The following is a 17,537-nucleotide window of genomic DNA, read 5'->3' as shown; positions in this document are numbered from 1 at the left end:
TGTTGTCTTAGGTCTATCTTTATGTAGTGTTGTGCTGTCTCTCTTGTCAAGATGTGTGTTTTGTCCTATATTTTTATTTAATGTATTTAGATTTTTAATCCCAGACCCCATACGCGCAGGAAGCCTTTTGCATTTTGGTAGGCTGTCATTGTAAATAAGAATTTGTTCATATCTGACTTGCCTAGTTAAATAAATGTTGTTTTTTATTAGAACAATTTGTGTTTAAAAAATATATAAGAATTGAGCTGCTTGTGTAAAGACAGTCGAATTAGTACTACAGTCCCTGTAGTACTACAGGGAACCAGCATGAAAATTTAGGCACTCACTACTTACTGTAAGTTACTCTGGATAAGAGCATCTGCTAAATGACCCAAATGTAATAGTATTTAGAAACAATTGGTGTATTGTATGATTGTCACTGTTGTTTCATTAGGCCAGTTGTTTCTTTAGTTATAGACCACCCTCTGCCCCAGTTGTTCCCTGGACACCATATGTGAATTGATTGCCGCCCATCTATCTTCAGAGCTCGTGCAGCTAGGTGACCTAAACTGGGACATGCTTAACACCCCGGCCATCCTACAATCTAAGCTTGATGCCCTCAATCTCACACAAATTATCAATGAACCCACCAGGTACAACCCCAAATCTGTAATCACGGGCACCCTCATAGATATCATCCTTACCAACTTGCCCTACAAATACACCTCTGCTGTTTTCAACAAAGATCTCAGCGATCACTGCCTCATTGCCTGCATCCATAATGGGTCTGCGGTCAAACGACCACCCCTCATCACTGTCAAATGCTCCCTAAAACACTTCAGCAAGCAGGTGTTTCTAGACGACCTGGCCAGGGTATCCTGTAAGGATATTGACCTCATCCCGTCAGTAGAGGATGCCTGTTCATTCTTTAAAAGTGCCTACCTGACCATCTTAAATAAGCATGCCCCACTCAAAAAATGTAGAACCAGGAACAGATATAGCCCTTGGTTCTCTCCAGACCTGACTGCTCTTGACCAGCACAAAAACATCCTGTGGTGTTCTGCATTAGTATCGAATAGCCCCCGTGATATGCAACTTTTCAGGGAAGTTAGGAACCAATATACACAGGCAATTAGGAAAGCTAAGGCTAGCTTTTTCAATCAGAAATGTGCATCCTGTAGCACAAACTCAAAAAAGTTCTGGGACAATGTAAAGTCCATGGAGAATAAGAGCACCTCCTCCCAGCTGCCCACTGCACTGAGGCTAGGAAACACTGTCACCGCCGATAAATACAAGATATTTGAGAATTTCAATAAGCATTTTTCTACAGCTGGCCATGCTTCCCACCTGGCTACCCCTACCCCGATCAACAGCCCTACCCCCCCCCCCCCCCCCCCCACAGCAACTCGCCCAAAACTCACCCAAGCCTCCCCATTTCTCCTTCACCCAAATCTAGATAGCTGATGTTCTGAAAGAGCTGCAAAATCTGGACCCCTACAAATCAGCCGGGATAGACAATCTGGACGCTCTCTTTCTAAAATGATCTGCCGAAATTGTTGCAACCCCTATTACTAGCCTGTTCAGCCTCTCTTTCGTATCGTCTGAGATTCCCAAAGATTGGAAAGCTGCCACAGTCATCCCCCTCTTCAAAGGCAGAGACACTCTAGACCCAAACTGCTACAGACCTATATTTATCCTACCCTGCCTTTCTAAGGCCTTCGAAAACCAGGTTAACAAACAGATTACCGACCATTTCGAATCCCACCGTACCTTCTCCGCTATGCAATCTGGTTTCAGAGCTGGTCATGGGTGCACCTCAGCCACGCTCAAGGTCCCAAACGATATCATAACCGCCATCGATAAGAGAAATTACTCTGCAGCTGTATTCTTCGACCTGGCCAAAGCTTTTGACTGTCAATCACCACATTCTTATCGACAGACTCAACAGCCTTGGTTTCTCAAAATATTGCCTCGCCTGGTTCACCAACTACTTCTCTGATAGAATTTAGTGTGTCAAATCGGAGTGCTTGTTGTCTGGACCTCTGGCAGTCTCTATGGGGGTGCCACAGGGTTCAATTCTCGGGCCGACTCTCTTCTCTGTATTCATCAATGATGTCGCTCTTGCTGCTGGTGATTCTCTGATCCACCTCTACGCAGACGACACCATTCTGTATACCTCTTGCCCTTCTTGGACACTTTGTTAACTAACCTCCAGACGATTTTCAGTGCCAAACAACTCTCCTTCCGTGGCCTCCAACTGCTCTTGAATGCAAGTAAACTAAATTAATGCTCTTCAACCGATCTCTGCCCGCACCTGCCCGCCCGTCCAGCATCACTATTGTGGACAATTACAAATACCTAGGTGTCTGGTTAGACTGTAAGCTCTCCTTCCAAACTCACATTAAGCATCTCCAATCCAAAATTATATCTAGAATCGGCTTCCTATTTCACAACAAAGCATCCTTCACACATGCTGCCAAACATACCCTCGTAAAACTGACCATCCTACCGATTCTCAACTTCAGCAATGTAATTTACATCAGTGCCATCCATTTTGTCACCAAAGCCCCATATACTACTATACTACTGGCCCTCGCTTCATATTTGTCATCAAACCCACTGGCTCCAGGTCATCTACAGTCTCTGCTAAGGAAACCCACCAGTAGCACGCGCTCCAGCAGATATATCTCACTGGTCACCCCCAAAGCCAATTCTTCCTTTGGCCGCCTTTCCTTACAGTTCTCTGCTGCCAATGACTGGAACGAACTGCAAAAATCACTGAAGCAGGAGACTCATATCTCCCTCACTAGATTTAAGCACCAGCTGGCAGAGGAGTTCACACATCCCTGCACCTATACATAGCTCATTTGTAAATAGCCCATCCAACTACCTCATCCCCATACTGTATTTATTTATCTTGCTCCTTTGCATCCCAGTATCTCTACTTGCACATTCATCTTCTGCACAGTGTTTAATTGCTATATTGTAATTACTTCGCCACCATGTCCTATTTATTGCCTTACCTCCCTTATCCTACCTCATTTGCAAATACTGTGCATAGATGTGTTTTATCACAGTTGCAGCCAACAGTATTTTCCTGTGACAAAACATTTCTGGGGGCATTCTGTCATTACACACAGGTGTTGGGAGCATGCAGATATCTAATAGCACAGGTGGTCCCTCTGTCTTCCCTCTGTCTTCCGTAAAAACATGTTTAACATGGAGATATGGCCATGTGGTAACACTAACCCTGACCCCATAAAGGTGTGTATCAATTTAACGTTTTGTTTTTTGAAAATGGTTTCTCGCTGATATGAAAGATAAAGTCCTAATGCTTCCAAAAACCGTACCGCATGATATGCGTGTTAAACCCCTGTCCAGTAGGTCTTAGCCAGGGATGGGCAAACGGTGGCCCGTGGCCCAGCTTTTGAAGGCCCTCGGACCAATTTAAAATAGTTTGTTTTGTCTGAGTCTCAACTTACGAGGTCAAATAGTAGAATACTATTGTGCATCAACAGTTTTTCTCTTGTTATGTCAATTCACTGATAGTCACACAATTAGCCCATGCAAGCTAAAATGTATTAGGTTGGTAAGTTAGTCTACTAGCCTGCTATCTAAACTTGTAGTAATCAAGGCCATTGATTTTTGCATGACATAAACTCTAAAACTAAAACATTTGCATAATTTTAGATAGGTATAAAACAAATATTTGTAATTATTATTTGATGAAACATTGAATTTGGCCTCAAATGCTATAGCCCATAGAAATGCATTGAATAACACATTTGTACACAGACAGTCAAAAAATAAATCATAAGGAATAAGGATTTTAAACTAGTTAGGGATAGGCGGGACGCAAATGTCTCAACTGGCCAATTGCCAGGGAAAATGCAGAACGCCAATAAAATACTATAAAATTCAAACTTTCATTAAATCACACATGTAAGACACTCAATTAAAGATACACTCGTTGTGAATCCAGTCAACATGTCAGATTTTAAAAATGCTTTTCGGCAAAAGCTAAAGAAAGTATTATCTGATAGCCTGCACAATCTGCACCAGCAGTAAACAAAGGAGTTAGCATATGTCAACCCTGCACGCGCTACACAAAACGCTGAAATAAAATATAAAACATGCAATTACCTTTGACGAGCTTCTTTTATTGGCACTCCAATATGTCCCATAAACATCACAATTGGTCCTTTTGTTCGATTAATTCCGTCCATATATATCCAAAATGTCCATGTATAAAGCACGTTTGATCCAGAAAAAAACAGCTTACAAAAAACGTAACGTCACTACAAAATATTTCAAAAGTTGCCTATAAACTTTGCCAAAATATTTCAAACTACTTTTGTAATAAAACTTTAGGTATTTTTAAACGTTAATAATCTATCAAATTGTAGACGGGGCAATCTGTGTTCAATACAGGAATGAAAACAAACCAGCGCCACTTTTCACGTCTTGCGCAACTCACAAAAGTGTACCCAGTTCCTAGTTGGCCTACTTCTTCACTGCACAAAGGAATAACGTCAACCAAATTCCAAAGACTGGTGGCATCCAGTGGAAGCGGTAGGAACTGAAAACAGGTTCCTAAGAAATATCCCTTGGCAATAACAAGTCAGTGAACAGAGAGAAGCAAAAATAATAATAATCTGAACAGTTAGTCCTCTGGGTTTTGCCTGCTAAATAAGTTCTGTTATACTCACAGACATGATTCAAACAGTTTTAGAAACGTCAGAGTGTTTCCTATCCAAATCTATGAATAATATGCATATCATATATGCTTGGCATGAGTAGTAGGAAGTTGAAATTGGGCACGCTATTTATCCAAAAGTGAAAATTGTCTGTCCTAGGTTGTCTGTCCTATATCTGAAAGATATAAGAAAACAGGAGAAATATATATATTTTTTAGACCCATGTCTGGTCACCTTATTTATGACACATTTGACCCCCTATGCACTTTTAGCAAATGTTACAGCCTGGTACTAGGTTACCTTCGGAAGCTTGTGTGCATTGTAGCGCAGAACAACTTACAGACAGTTTCATTATAATTGTCTTGTCCGGATGCTCTTGTGTAGAAAACGCTTTAATAAGCCCCATGACATGGAATAAGAGCAAACATTATATCAGCGGAAAGAGAGCATTGAGCTGCAGCCACAACAAGAAACGGCAAGTCTCTAGGGTAAACACACAGGGAGCTATTCAATATTAAAATTAATTTACCTTATGATGTGTAAGTGCATCAATCGACTCTAGGGTTTTTTTCAGACTTAGCGTCTGGGCTCGTAACATAACTCCCCCGTATAGAAGATGTCTTCGTGTGTAATGTAATGGAACAGAGTCATGACCAAGGGCTACCTCGAGGGCTGACTGGGTTGGAAATGTGTGGTTAGACCTTTATTAATATCCTTAAAGCAGTAGTGTAAAATACTTAAGTAAAAATACTATTTAAGTAGTTTTTGTGGGTATCTGTACTTTACTTTTTTATTTATATATTTTTAGTAACTTTTACTTTTACTCCGCTACATTACAAAACAAAATAATGTACTTTTTAATCCATTCATTTTCTCAGACACCCAAAAATGCGCACTTCGCACTTATCAAGAGAACATCCCTGGTCATCCCTACTCCCTCTGATCTGGCTGACTCACTAAACACAAATGCTTCATTGTAAATTATGTCTGAGTGTTGGAGTGTGCCCCTGGCTAACAGTAAATACAATAAATACAATTTGTGACATCTGGTTTGATTAATATAAGGAATTTGAAATTATTTAGACTTTTAATTTTTTATTTTCATACTTAAGTATATTTGTGCAATTACATTTACTTGTGATACTTAAGTATATTTAAAACCAAATATTTTTAGACTTTTACTCAAGTAGAATTTTACTCTTTCCCTTTCAATTGAATCATTTTCTATTAAGATATATTAACTTTTTTTTCTCAAGTGTGACAATTGGGTACTTTTTCCACCACTGCCTTCAAGGTCGATTCCAAACTTCCAAACTCACTCACACGCACTTCTCCACAGCTCCAGACACACCATTCCCGTGTAAGTAGTTACAATGGAGTACAAGGACGGTTTTGATTACAATAGTTATGTCTCCGACTTGTGTCTGTGGCAGGTGCATGTGCGTTGGAATGTTTAAGTTTTAGATTTACTTGTTTTATATGTAGCTTAGGTTATAGTTCGTGGGTAATGTGCCATCACAAATAGGCTTACATTTGAGTGGAGATTATACCCGCGTTAATATTTCAGAAAATGTTAGGAGTGAAAGTTGCCAGTAAGTTAGTCTTTCATGGCCTATACTATTGGTTGATTGATAGATTTTCCGTTAAGTTTGTTTGATAGGGTAACCTATTTATTCCTTGGTGATATGGATTTATTTTCAGCCTACCTGCATTATTAGTTATTCTCACCACATACATTAATATAAAATAATGTGTCCCTTTTGCAGCCTAATATATAACCTTGGTTATTTTTATATCGAAAATGGCATTGTATTAATTAGTTGTTTTTTCTGTTGTGTTCTCTGTCCTGCCCATTTTGGTAGGCTTTGGTCTGCACCTCTCATTCTCATTCGGTGTGGGGGTTGTTTATCATCTCTGTTGTCCCATGTCTCTCTTCTGCCCCCTTGTTTCTCTCCCATCTTGTGCTTCCCGGAATGTTGAGTGCAGAGCGAGCCACTCAAATGGAACACATTTCCATAGGAATTACGTGCAAATTAGAGCTAGAATGGCAGAGGAACTCGAAAGACTTCATGATGGACAGCGATGATCTGTCTGTTCCCTATCCAAACTGAGCAGTGTAGCCTATATCAGCAGTGAGGGGATGTTGATGGATATTTTTAAGCTCCAAGTGAGTGAAGCAGGAGGGCACCTTATTTCGCCTTTCTCACACTGTTTTTGTTCCTCTCTCTCTCTCTCTCTCTCTCTCTCTCTCTCATTATCTCCCTCACTCCTCTTCTTCATCATCTCCCTCATCCTCTTTCCTCTCTCCCTCTCTTCAGGACGTGTTGGTCCCGGTGTGTGATTCCTTTCTGTGCCGAACAGTGCCTACCCATCTATTTTCCTTCCTGGCCTGCGTGTTGCGCTAGTGACAAGATCATGGCTGCCTTCAAGGGGATCTGGACGCAGGAGTTTTGGCGTTGCGTCGGGGCGGAGTTCCTGGCCATGATGATCTTCGTGCTCCTCAGCCTGGGTTCCACCATCAACTGGGCGGTTGAGGAGGAGCATCCACCCCACCCTGACCTGGTCCTCATCTCCCTTTGCTTCGGACTCAGTATCGCCACCCTGGTCCAGTGCTTCGGACACATCAGCGGTGCCCATATTAACCCTGCGGTGACCACTGCCATGGTGGTGACCCGGAGACTCAGCCTGGCAAAGGCTGTGTTTTACCTGCTGGCCCAATGTCTGGGGGCCGTGGTGGGGGCGGCTGTGCTCTACGGGGTTACTCCAGGCTCCGTCAGGGGCGAGATGGGCGTCACATCAGTAAGGAGGAGGAGGGGGAGACTGACTCTGGACTTTAAATGTCACTGAAATAGTTGTGTTAAGTGTAGAATGAATATAAGTTGAGTGTGTAGAGTCTTTTGTCTGACAGCCAATTCTGTTGACTTATTTTAGGGTATATTAGCTGTTTTCATCATCATTGAAGAGAAACTACACACTTTGAAAAAAGGTGCTATATCTAGAGCTTAAATATGTTATTTGGCTGGCCCCATAAACTAATCCAGTTGGCACAGACGTCAATTCAACGTCTATTTCACGTTGGTTCAACACAGTTTCATTGAAATTACCTGGAAACAACGTTGATTTAACTAGTGTGTGCCCAGTGGGAATCCTTGAACCCTTTTTGGTTCCATGTAGAACCCTTTCCACGGAAAGTTTAGGAAATAGGGTGCCATTTGGGACCTTGTCCTCATGTCTTCTGTACGGACCTTACATCCTCTCCTGTTGGCTAACCAAGGTCATGTGACTCTCCCCAGGTGAACACCAGTATCTCCGTGGGTCACGCTCTGGTGATAGAATTCTTCATCACCTTTGAGCTCGTCTTCACCGTGTTCGCCACCTGTGACTCCAAACGCAGCGACCTGAAGGGCTCGGCTGCCCTGGCCATCGGCGTCTCTGTCTGCATTGGACACCTGTTTGCTGTGAGTAGTACCTCAGGTAGCCAAAATAGTTAGCAACACTTCATCAGTCAACAAGGAACACTAACCCTAACACTACCCCTACCCCTACCCCTAAACCTAACTCTAGCCCTGCCCTCAACCCTAACCTGTTTTCAGCCATAGCCAGGGTTGCAAAGGGAGGGTATATTACTGATAACATTTCAAGTTTACCTGTAAACTATCAGAATTTTGGTAGTTTTCAAGGTTTAGGGGAATTTTATCGCATGACATCTAGTGGCCATTTTTGGGTAGCTACTTCAGATTATCACAAGCGTCTATCTCTGGCCCTCTGTGTGGCCTTATTACATGTAAAATATATAAAATAATCAAGTATGATTAAAACATGTAATGACAGAGCTGTAAATAATAAATATAAAACATCAACTTAATGAATACCATTCATGAGTGTTTCAGCTTGAAATATGTTATTACACAGTATATATATTTTACAATGTCAATTTGTCTTTGTAGTAAATGTTTTGGCACAAAAACAGACAGTAGTTAGAGTGTTTTCTCATTAGGCTCCATTTTAAATTGCATTTATTGTAATTTAGCAGACACTCTTATCCTGAGTGACTTAAAATTACTCAGCTATTAGCTATCAGCAAAGGCAGTGCTAGTAGGAAAAAGTCAAGTGTGAGTGTTAGTTCACGAACGGCAAGGGAGTTATTTTTATTTTTTTGCAGGGTGTGGGTGTTAGGCGAAGCAGCACAGGGGAACCCAAGAGCAGACTCAGACCAGAAAACAGGAATGAATGAACCAATATATTTATTGTAACAGGGAGAGATGAAGTGTAGATCCAGGGAAGTTTGGATGAGTTGTAGGAAACTAGATGTGGAGTCCTATATGAGTTTCTAGCTATTTTTGAAGCACATGTTGCGTCATAGAAACTAATATGTAACACTGTAAATTATAAAAGCGAAAAATGTTTATTGAAATTACAAAGTCATTTGTGGAATATTAGGTTTCTATATTGTTGTCACTAGTTACCACAGCCACAAATTAAAAATAGCTTTATTATGAAAATGCATGAAAACAAACGCTTTTTGGTCTTAATTTAAGGTTAGGGTTAGGTATACGGTTAGCAGTGTGGTTAAGGTTAGGGTTACATTGATGGTTAAATTTAACACCGGATCTTAAGAAGAGAAATAGTAGAAATAGGCAAGGTTTAGGTATAATTATGACTTTGTGGTTGTGGTAACTAGTAACGACCCCCTTTTTTTTATCTCCTTTTCCTTTCTTTCTGTGCCCCCCAATGTTTAGATATATTGGTTAAAGTTACCAGGTTGTGAGCTAGCTAGCCAATGAGGTAACATGACTAAAGAAAGTATAAACAAATGGTTAACAACGTCGACGCGCGAGTAGTTTTAGAACAGACCGGGACATGGTTTTTGAACGTAAAATGTGATCCCTGCGATAGGAAGATAGAAATGTTGCGCCAGTGTTGTGCCGAAAATCTCCCCCTGACAGAATTCCCCCCCCCCCTTCGCGTTCTTCATTGCTGTGACTTGCTTGCTAGTTGAGATTTCTGCCCTTCACTCTGTTGTCAGTTTAGCCTACATTTCACTGATCTTAGTAGCAGAAATAATTTTTGTCTGCAGTTTTCGGTTTGGCTATTTGTTTCAAGTAGATGTGGCGCCCTGAGCGCCCGCACGGCTGGCCATGTTGCCGGTACCTAAATCCGCAACCGATTTTGTATTAGTCTATAAATAAATCTCTGCTAAAATTCGTCATCTCTCCCATGTCTTTTTCGACTAGCATTTTTGAAAGTGTAAGGATAATAATTCAGCCATAGTTGTTCTGAAATGTTTATTGCTTGCCAACATTTTACTCCCTCCTCTATGTTTAATATAACACACATACATGCATTATTTAATTTCGGTTGCCTAGCGAGTGCAGATTTGTTTGTGTGAAGGTTGAATCCTTACTACAGAGAAAACGGCTGACGTGAAGTGTGTTCTATAGAAAGTATTTGATTCTGATGTGTGTCACAGAAAGTATTTGACTCTAGCTACAAAATTAAGGAAATTAGAGGGGGGGGGGGGGGATTCTGGCAGGGGGGGGGAGATTTTCGGCACAACACTTGTTAAATGGGTCAGATCTTTTGACCTTGTTGGGCTAGAAGCAAGCCGTTTTCTCTGTAGTAAGGATTCAACCTTCACATAAACAAATCTGCACTCGCTTGTTTCTCTAAAGCACTCGGAAACCACAGTACAGGGTAGCCTGATGATTACAATAATTATTATCTTGGTTATTTTTTCATTGTCCCAGTGCTCCCAAAATAAAACTTCTGGTCGCACATCAAAATATTTCTTCGCACTTTAGAGCCCTGCTATGGCGATTTCCTCTTGAACCATATGGTCTATCCATCCACTAGAAACTCATGGACAATATGGACACAGATATAAAACCGGAATACTACTGTATATATGAAAACATTTGTGAATAACACAAGTTGTTCAAGTATAAATTCTGAAAGTTACCATAGATTACCAGTTAATTACCAAAATTACTGAATGTTCCATTGCAACCATAGCCATAGCCAGTGTAGGAGTCTGGTCATCCTATATCCATGATGGGTTGCCCAACTGGCCATGTTGCTACATGGGGCCAAATTAACCAGGGAAACTACACTACAAAAGTCCTCGGGTTGGAATGTCTCAATTAGTGTATTTGTGTAAGATCTCTATACTCTTCTGTTTAGATCCCCTTCACTGGTGCCAGTATGAACCCTGCTCGATCATTTGGACCTGCCATGGTCACCTGGAGCTGGGAGAACCACTGGGTGAGAGAGAACAAATGATACACAATGCACATACAACCATATACAAACTACACACAATAATATACAACCACGTGCAGTCACTCAAACAAAACCAAAAACATCCTGTCTCAGAACTTAACTCATATACAGTATATCACAAAAGTGAGTACACCCCTCACAATTTTGTAAATATTTGAGTATATCTTTTCATGTGACAACACTGAAGAAATGACACTTTGCTACAATGTAAAGTAGTGAGTGTATAGCTTGTATAACAGTGTAAATTTGCTGTCCCCTCAAAATAACTCAACACACAGCCATTAATGTCTAAACCGCTGGCAACAAAAGTGAGTACACCCCTAAGTGAAAATGTACAAATTGCACCCAAAGTGTCAATATTTTGGGTGGCCACCATCATTTTCCAGCACTGCCTTAACCCTCTTGGGCATGGAGTTCACCAGAGCTTCACAGGTTGCCACTGGAGTCCTCTTCCACTCCTCCATGACGACATCACGGAGCTGGTAGATGTTAGAGACCTTGCACTCCTCCACCTTCCGTTTGAGGATGCCCCATAGATGCTCAATAGGGTTTAGGTCTGGAGACATGCTTGGCCAGTCCATCACCTTTACCCTCAGCTTCTTTAGCAAGGTAGTGGTTGTCTTGGAGGTGTGTTTGGGGTCGTTATCATGTTGGAATACTGCCCTGCGGCCCAGTCTCCGAAGGGAGGGGATCATGCTCTGCTTCAGTATGTCACAGTACATGTTGGCATTCATGGTTCCCTCAATGAACTGTAGCTCCCCAGTGCCGGCAGCACTTATGCAGCCCCAGACCATGACACTCCCACCACCATGCTTGACTGTAGGTAAGACACACTTGTCTTTGTACTCCTCACCTGGTTTCCGTCACACACGCTTGACACCATCTGAACCAAATAAGTTTATCTTGGTCTCATCAGACCACAGGACATGGTTCCAGTAATCCATGTCCTTAGTCTGTTTGTCTTCAGCAAACTGTTTGCGGGCTTTCTTGTGCATCATCTTTAGAAGAGGCTTCCTTCTGGGACGACAGCCATGCAGACCAATTTGATGCAGTGTACTGCGTATGGTCTGAGCACTGACAGGCTGACCCCCCACCCCTTCAACCTCTGCAGCAATGCTGGCAGCACTCATACATCTATTTCCCAAAGACAACCTCTGGATATGACGCTGAGCATGTGCACTAAACTTCTTTGGTCGACCATGGCGAGGCCTGTTCTGAATGGAACCTGTCCAGTTAAACCGCTGTATGGTCTTGGCCACCGTGCTGCAGCTCAGTTTCAGGGTCTTGGCAATCTTCTTATAGCCCAGGCCATCTTTATGTAGAGCAACAATTATTTTTTTCAGATCCTCAGAGAGTTCTTTGCCATGAGGTGCCATGTTGAACTTCCAGTGACCAGTCAGTATGAGGGAGTGTGAGAGCGATGACACCAAATTTAACACACCTGCTCCCCATTCACACCTGAGACCTTGTAACACTAACGAGTCACATGACACCGGGGAGGGAAAATGGCCAATTGGGCCCAATTTGGACATTTCCACTTAGGGGTGTACTCACTTTTGTTGCCAGCGGTTTAGACATTAATGCTGTGTGTTGAGTAATTTTGAGGGGACAGCAAATGTAAACTGTTATACAAGCTGTACACTCACTACTTTACATTGTAGCAAAGTGTCATTTCTTCAGTGTTGTCACATGAAAAGATATACTCAAATATTTACAAAAATGTGAGGGGTGTACTCACTTTTGTGATATACTGTACATCATATACATCAAACACACTGCTATGCTCTCATACTGATGCACCCATAGACACACACACCGACACATACATACCCACACGGGTAAATACAGTATACTAATAGTTCTCCCTCTCTCATCTCAGGTGTACTGGGTAGGCCCAGTGCTGGGCGGTGTGACAGCCGCAACTCTGTATGAGTACTTGTTCTGTCCCGACCCTGAGCTGAAGAGACGTTATACTGAGGTCCTTTCCAAGACTGGCTTCACCTCCACCAAATATCGAGAGGTCCAGAGCAGCTTAAGGGTAGACCGTGACCAACTGGCCAAAGAACACCCCTTCACCGTGATGGATGTGGAGAGAGCTGAACAGAAGGAGAGGGAGAGGGAGACGTCAGGGGAGGTGCTCTCCTCTGTATGACTAGTGAGGTGCACTGGGAGAGAAGACCAGACCACTGTACAGTCCCTTAACCCATACCCTCCCCTCAAAGAGACTGACCTCTTATAGAGACTGATCTCTGCTGGACTGACATCTCTAATGCTGACCGACCTAAAGACTTTCTCTTATGACTGACTTGACATCTTATGGAGACTGACTTGCTACGCAAACTGACAGTCAAAGACTGTAGACTGACTATAGACACAACAATAGACTTGCCTTCTGTAGAGATATAGACAGACTTAACACATACAGCATACTTTGTATGTAGACACTTGCAATATAGACACAAACACAGACCAACCCCTAGATAACATACAGCAGCGGTCCTCCATTCTCAGTGTACGTGTTCAAATCTACACCCTTTCAACTGGGTGCTCTTCTCTTTCTCTTCTTATCCTTTATGGCCTGAATGATCTATATGAGATGTTTCTCCAATAGCTAAAAGATATTGATTAACTAATTTATGAGTTTATATGTATGTAACAGTGTTGCTTTCATCCCTCGCCTCACCCCAACCTGGGCTTGAACCAGGGACTCTCTGAACACATTGACGACAGTCACCTTAGAAACATCACGATCTACAGTTGAAGTCAGAAGTATAACAAACACTTTGGATGGAGCCATTAGAACTCGTTTTTCAACCACTCCACTAATTTCTTGTTAATAAACTATAGTTTTGCCTAGTCGGTTATGACATCTACTTTGTGCATGACACAAGTATTTTTTCCAACAATTGTTTACAGTCAGATTATTTAACTTATAATTCACTGTATCCCAATTTCAGTGGGTCAGAAGTTTACATACACTGAGTTGACTGTGCCTTTAAACAGCTTGGAAAATTCCAGAAAATGTTGTCATGGCTTTAGAAGCTTCTGATAGGCTAATTGACATAATTTGAGTCAATTGGAGGTGTACCTGTGGATGTTATTTCAAGGCCTACCTTCAAACTCAGTGCCTCTTTTCTTGACATCATGGGAAAATTTGAATCAATCAGCCAAGACCTCCGAAAAAAGATTGTAGACCTCCAAAAGACTGGTTCATCCTTGGGAGCAATTTCCAAAAGCCTGAAGGTACCACGTTCATCTGTACAAACAATAGTACGCAAGTATAAACACCATGGGACCACACAGCCGTCATATCGCTCAGGAACGAGACGCGCTTTGTCTCCTAGAGATGAATGTACTTTGGTGCAAAAAGTGCAAATCAATCAAAGAACAACAGCAAAGGACCTTGTGAAGATGCTGGAGGAAAGAGGTACAAAAGTATCTTCATCCACAGTAAAAATGAGTCCTATATCGACATAACCTTGGGGACAAAGATTGTACATTTTGGAGAAATGTCCTCTGGTCTGATGAAACAAAAATAGAACTGTTTGGCAATAATAACCATCTTTATGTTTGGAGGAAAAAGGGAGAGGCATGTAAGCCGAAGAACACCACCCCAACCGTGAAACACGGTGGCAACATCATGTTGCAGGAGGGACTGGTGCACTTCACAAAATAGATGGCATCATGAGGTGGGAAAATTATGTGGATATATTGAAACAACATCTCAAGACATCAGTCAGGACAATGACCCCAAGCATACTTCTAAAGTTGTGGCAAAATGGCCTAAGGACAATAAAGTCAAGGTATTAGAGTGGCCATCACAAAGCCCTGACCTCACTCCAATAGATCATTTGTGGGTAGAACTGAAAAAGCCTGTGTGAGTAAGGAGGCCTACAAACCTGACTCAGTTACACCAGCTCTGCCATGAGGAATGGGCCAAAATTCACCCAACTTATTGTGGGAAGCTTGTGGAATGCTACCCGAAACGTTTGACCCAAGTTAAACAATTTAAAGGTAATGCTACCAAATACTAATTGAGTGTATGTAAACTTCTTACCCACTGGGAATGTGATGAAAGAAATAAACGCTGAAATAAATTATTCTCTCTACTATTATTCTGACATTTCACATTCTTAAACACTTCTTAGGGCTGCAGTCCCGTTAACGGGATCGATATGACAACAGCCAGTGAAAGTGCAGGGCGCCAAATTCAAAACGACAGAAATCTCATAATTAAAATTCCTCAAACATACATGTATCTTATACCGTTTTAAAGGTAATCTTGTTGTTAATCCCACCACAGTGTCCGATTTCAAATAGGCTTTACATCGAAATCACCACAAACGATTGTTAGGTCACCACCAACTCACAGAAAAATTCTGCCATTTTTACAGCCAAAGAGAGGAGTCACAAAAAGCACAAATAGAGATAAAATTAATCACTAACCTTTGATGATCTTCATCAGATGACACTCATAGGACTTTGTGTTACATAATATGTTTTGTTTGATAAAGTTCATATTGATATTTAAAACATATTTTTACTTGGATTAAATGTCAGGAATTGTGAAAAACTGAGTTTAAATGTATTTGGCTAAGGTGTATGTAAACTTCCGACTTCAACTGTATCACTCCACAAAAGCCACAGTCCTTGCAGACCTTCAAGGTCTCAGAGCAAGTGATGTCATCGATTGAAATGCCACTAGCGCGCACCGCTAACTAGCTAGCCAATTCACACTGCTTACATGCGTGTATAAGGTGTGGCAGGGATGAACAATGTTCATGAATAAAGATTATTGGAGGTGGGTTGGACAGATTTATTCTACTTTTACTGTATTCATTTTTACTCTTTTACTGTCTCCCTTCCTTACAATTTTTGCTTTTGTTAATATGTCCTCCCCTCCTATCCCTCTCATATTTTGGGCTCGATTCAATCCGTGGCGCAAAGAGCTGAGCTAAAGGGCATAGGAATTTAAAGGCAATTTTCCCACATTAGTAGAGACTGCACATCTGAGCTGGATCGGAAATTACCTTTAAATTGCAATCACGCTATAGCTTCAGCGATATGAAAAATTCAAGCCCTTAATCACAGACACACACACTTACATACACTCACAGACTGATCTTCCTTTGTTTAAGGTAAATCCTTAAATCTATAGTGATTGTATAAAAAGCAGATAATGTAGCTGTTTCATGTTGTTTTTCTACTGTTAATATGTTGGACATATCTTTTGAATTGAATATCAATTGTCTCTCCCCTGAGCTGTGCTGCAGTATACTGAGGTACATCATAACTAATAAAGTTAAACCGATGGATTGGTTGATAAATTGATTGATTAATTGATTGGCTGATTTAGCAACATGATTGATAATTTGTTTTCCATATCCCAGCACAATGGGATACAATGTTTTCCAAAACAAATCCCCTGCATGTTTGAGGCTACAAATGGTTAAAACGTTGGGCCAGTAACCGAAAGGTTGCTGGATTAAACCCCGGAGCTGAGAATGTAAAAATGTGTTGTTCTGCCCCTGAGCAAGGCAGTTAACCCACAGTTCCCCGGGCGCCGAAGACGTGGATGTCAATTACGGCAGCCCCCCGCAGCTCTCTGATTCAGAGGGGTTGGGTTAAATGCAAAAGACACTTTTCAGTTGAATGCATTCAGTTGTACAAATGACTTGTATTCCACTTTCCCCAAAGTTAAACTGGTGTACTTACCGCTGTCTAACAGCAGGGGGCACTAACGAACTCAGGAAAGGCTTGAGTGGGAAGTTTTAGTTTTTGGGAAAGCGCAAGCATGTACTTACAGTATGTGCGTGATATTCGTTTGTGAGCGCATAGGTATGTGCCCCTTAGCGAAAAACCACATGATTTCACATGTAGAAAAGCACATGGGATTTGAAGTGCTGAGCCATTAACCAAAAAGTGTGGATTTTTGTGTGACAACTAATTGAGGGACTTTGGTTAATTTATTTGAATTACGTTTATTATTATTTTATTTTTTGTGAACTCAATGCACACGTTGAACATTTTCTCTAGAGATAAAGCAGATCAAGCCAGAACTGTGCGATGTAGTAGGGAGATTTGGTTTCCAACAATAAGCTACAAAGTTCAGCGCAGAAAACATTGTAATTAACAACAATGACCATAATCCATTACACACCTACTTGTACGGTCTGTGTGTTTCTTATATGCGACCTCAGGTTAGTGTGGGGCAGACACGGAGAGAGAAGAATGCATGATCTCTGGAGGGATAGAGAGCAGTCGTGAGGTATCTCTACCTGAAAATATTGATTGATAGTTGATATTCAGCATCATAAAAGTATACCTTATTTACTTTGAACAACTAATAAAATAGGGATTTTGTCAGGCAGCATAGGAAGTAGCTCTATATAGATGAAATGATGACTTTGAATTAAATAATAGTAATCAAATAAAACAAATGTAATATACACAACTTAAGTATTTTAATTAAAGCAAAGTCATGTGAATAAATTATGGTTAAAGACTGATAAGCAGTAATGGGCAGTCACTACCATCATGTGACTTTTTTTCATGGTTTTATTCTGTGTTGTTATAGCATTC

General features: G+C 41.3%; 1 protein-coding gene across 2 annotated transcripts in view; it reads left to right on the top strand.

The window, feature by feature from the left end:
- Window positions 1–16,282, top strand: part of LOC110521743 (aquaporin-4-like) — a 43,053-nt gene extending 26,771 nt beyond the window's left edge. For both annotated transcript variants that reach the window (XM_090231914.1, XM_090231915.1), the window contains exons 2-5: window positions 6,995–7,475; window positions 7,970–8,134; window positions 10,857–10,937; window positions 12,835–16,282. In XM_090231914.1, coding sequence (XP_090088040.1) covers window positions 6,995–7,475; window positions 7,970–8,134; window positions 10,857–10,937; window positions 12,835–13,107 — 1,000 coding nt within the window. In that variant the 3' untranslated portion in view covers window positions 13,108–16,282. The remainder of the gene's footprint in view (window positions 1–6,994; window positions 7,476–7,969; window positions 8,135–10,856; window positions 10,938–12,834) is intronic.
- Window positions 16,283–17,537: the final 1,255 nt, after the last annotated feature.

The sequence above is a fragment of the Oncorhynchus mykiss genome, chromosome 4 (genome assembly GCF_057628025.1).
Source record: "Oncorhynchus mykiss isolate SJ-2025 chromosome 4, ASM5762802v1, whole genome shotgun sequence".
Lineage (NCBI taxonomy): Eukaryota > Metazoa > Chordata > Actinopteri > Salmoniformes > Salmonidae > Oncorhynchus > Oncorhynchus mykiss.
This window is presented reverse-complemented; position numbering and strand designations above follow the sequence as displayed.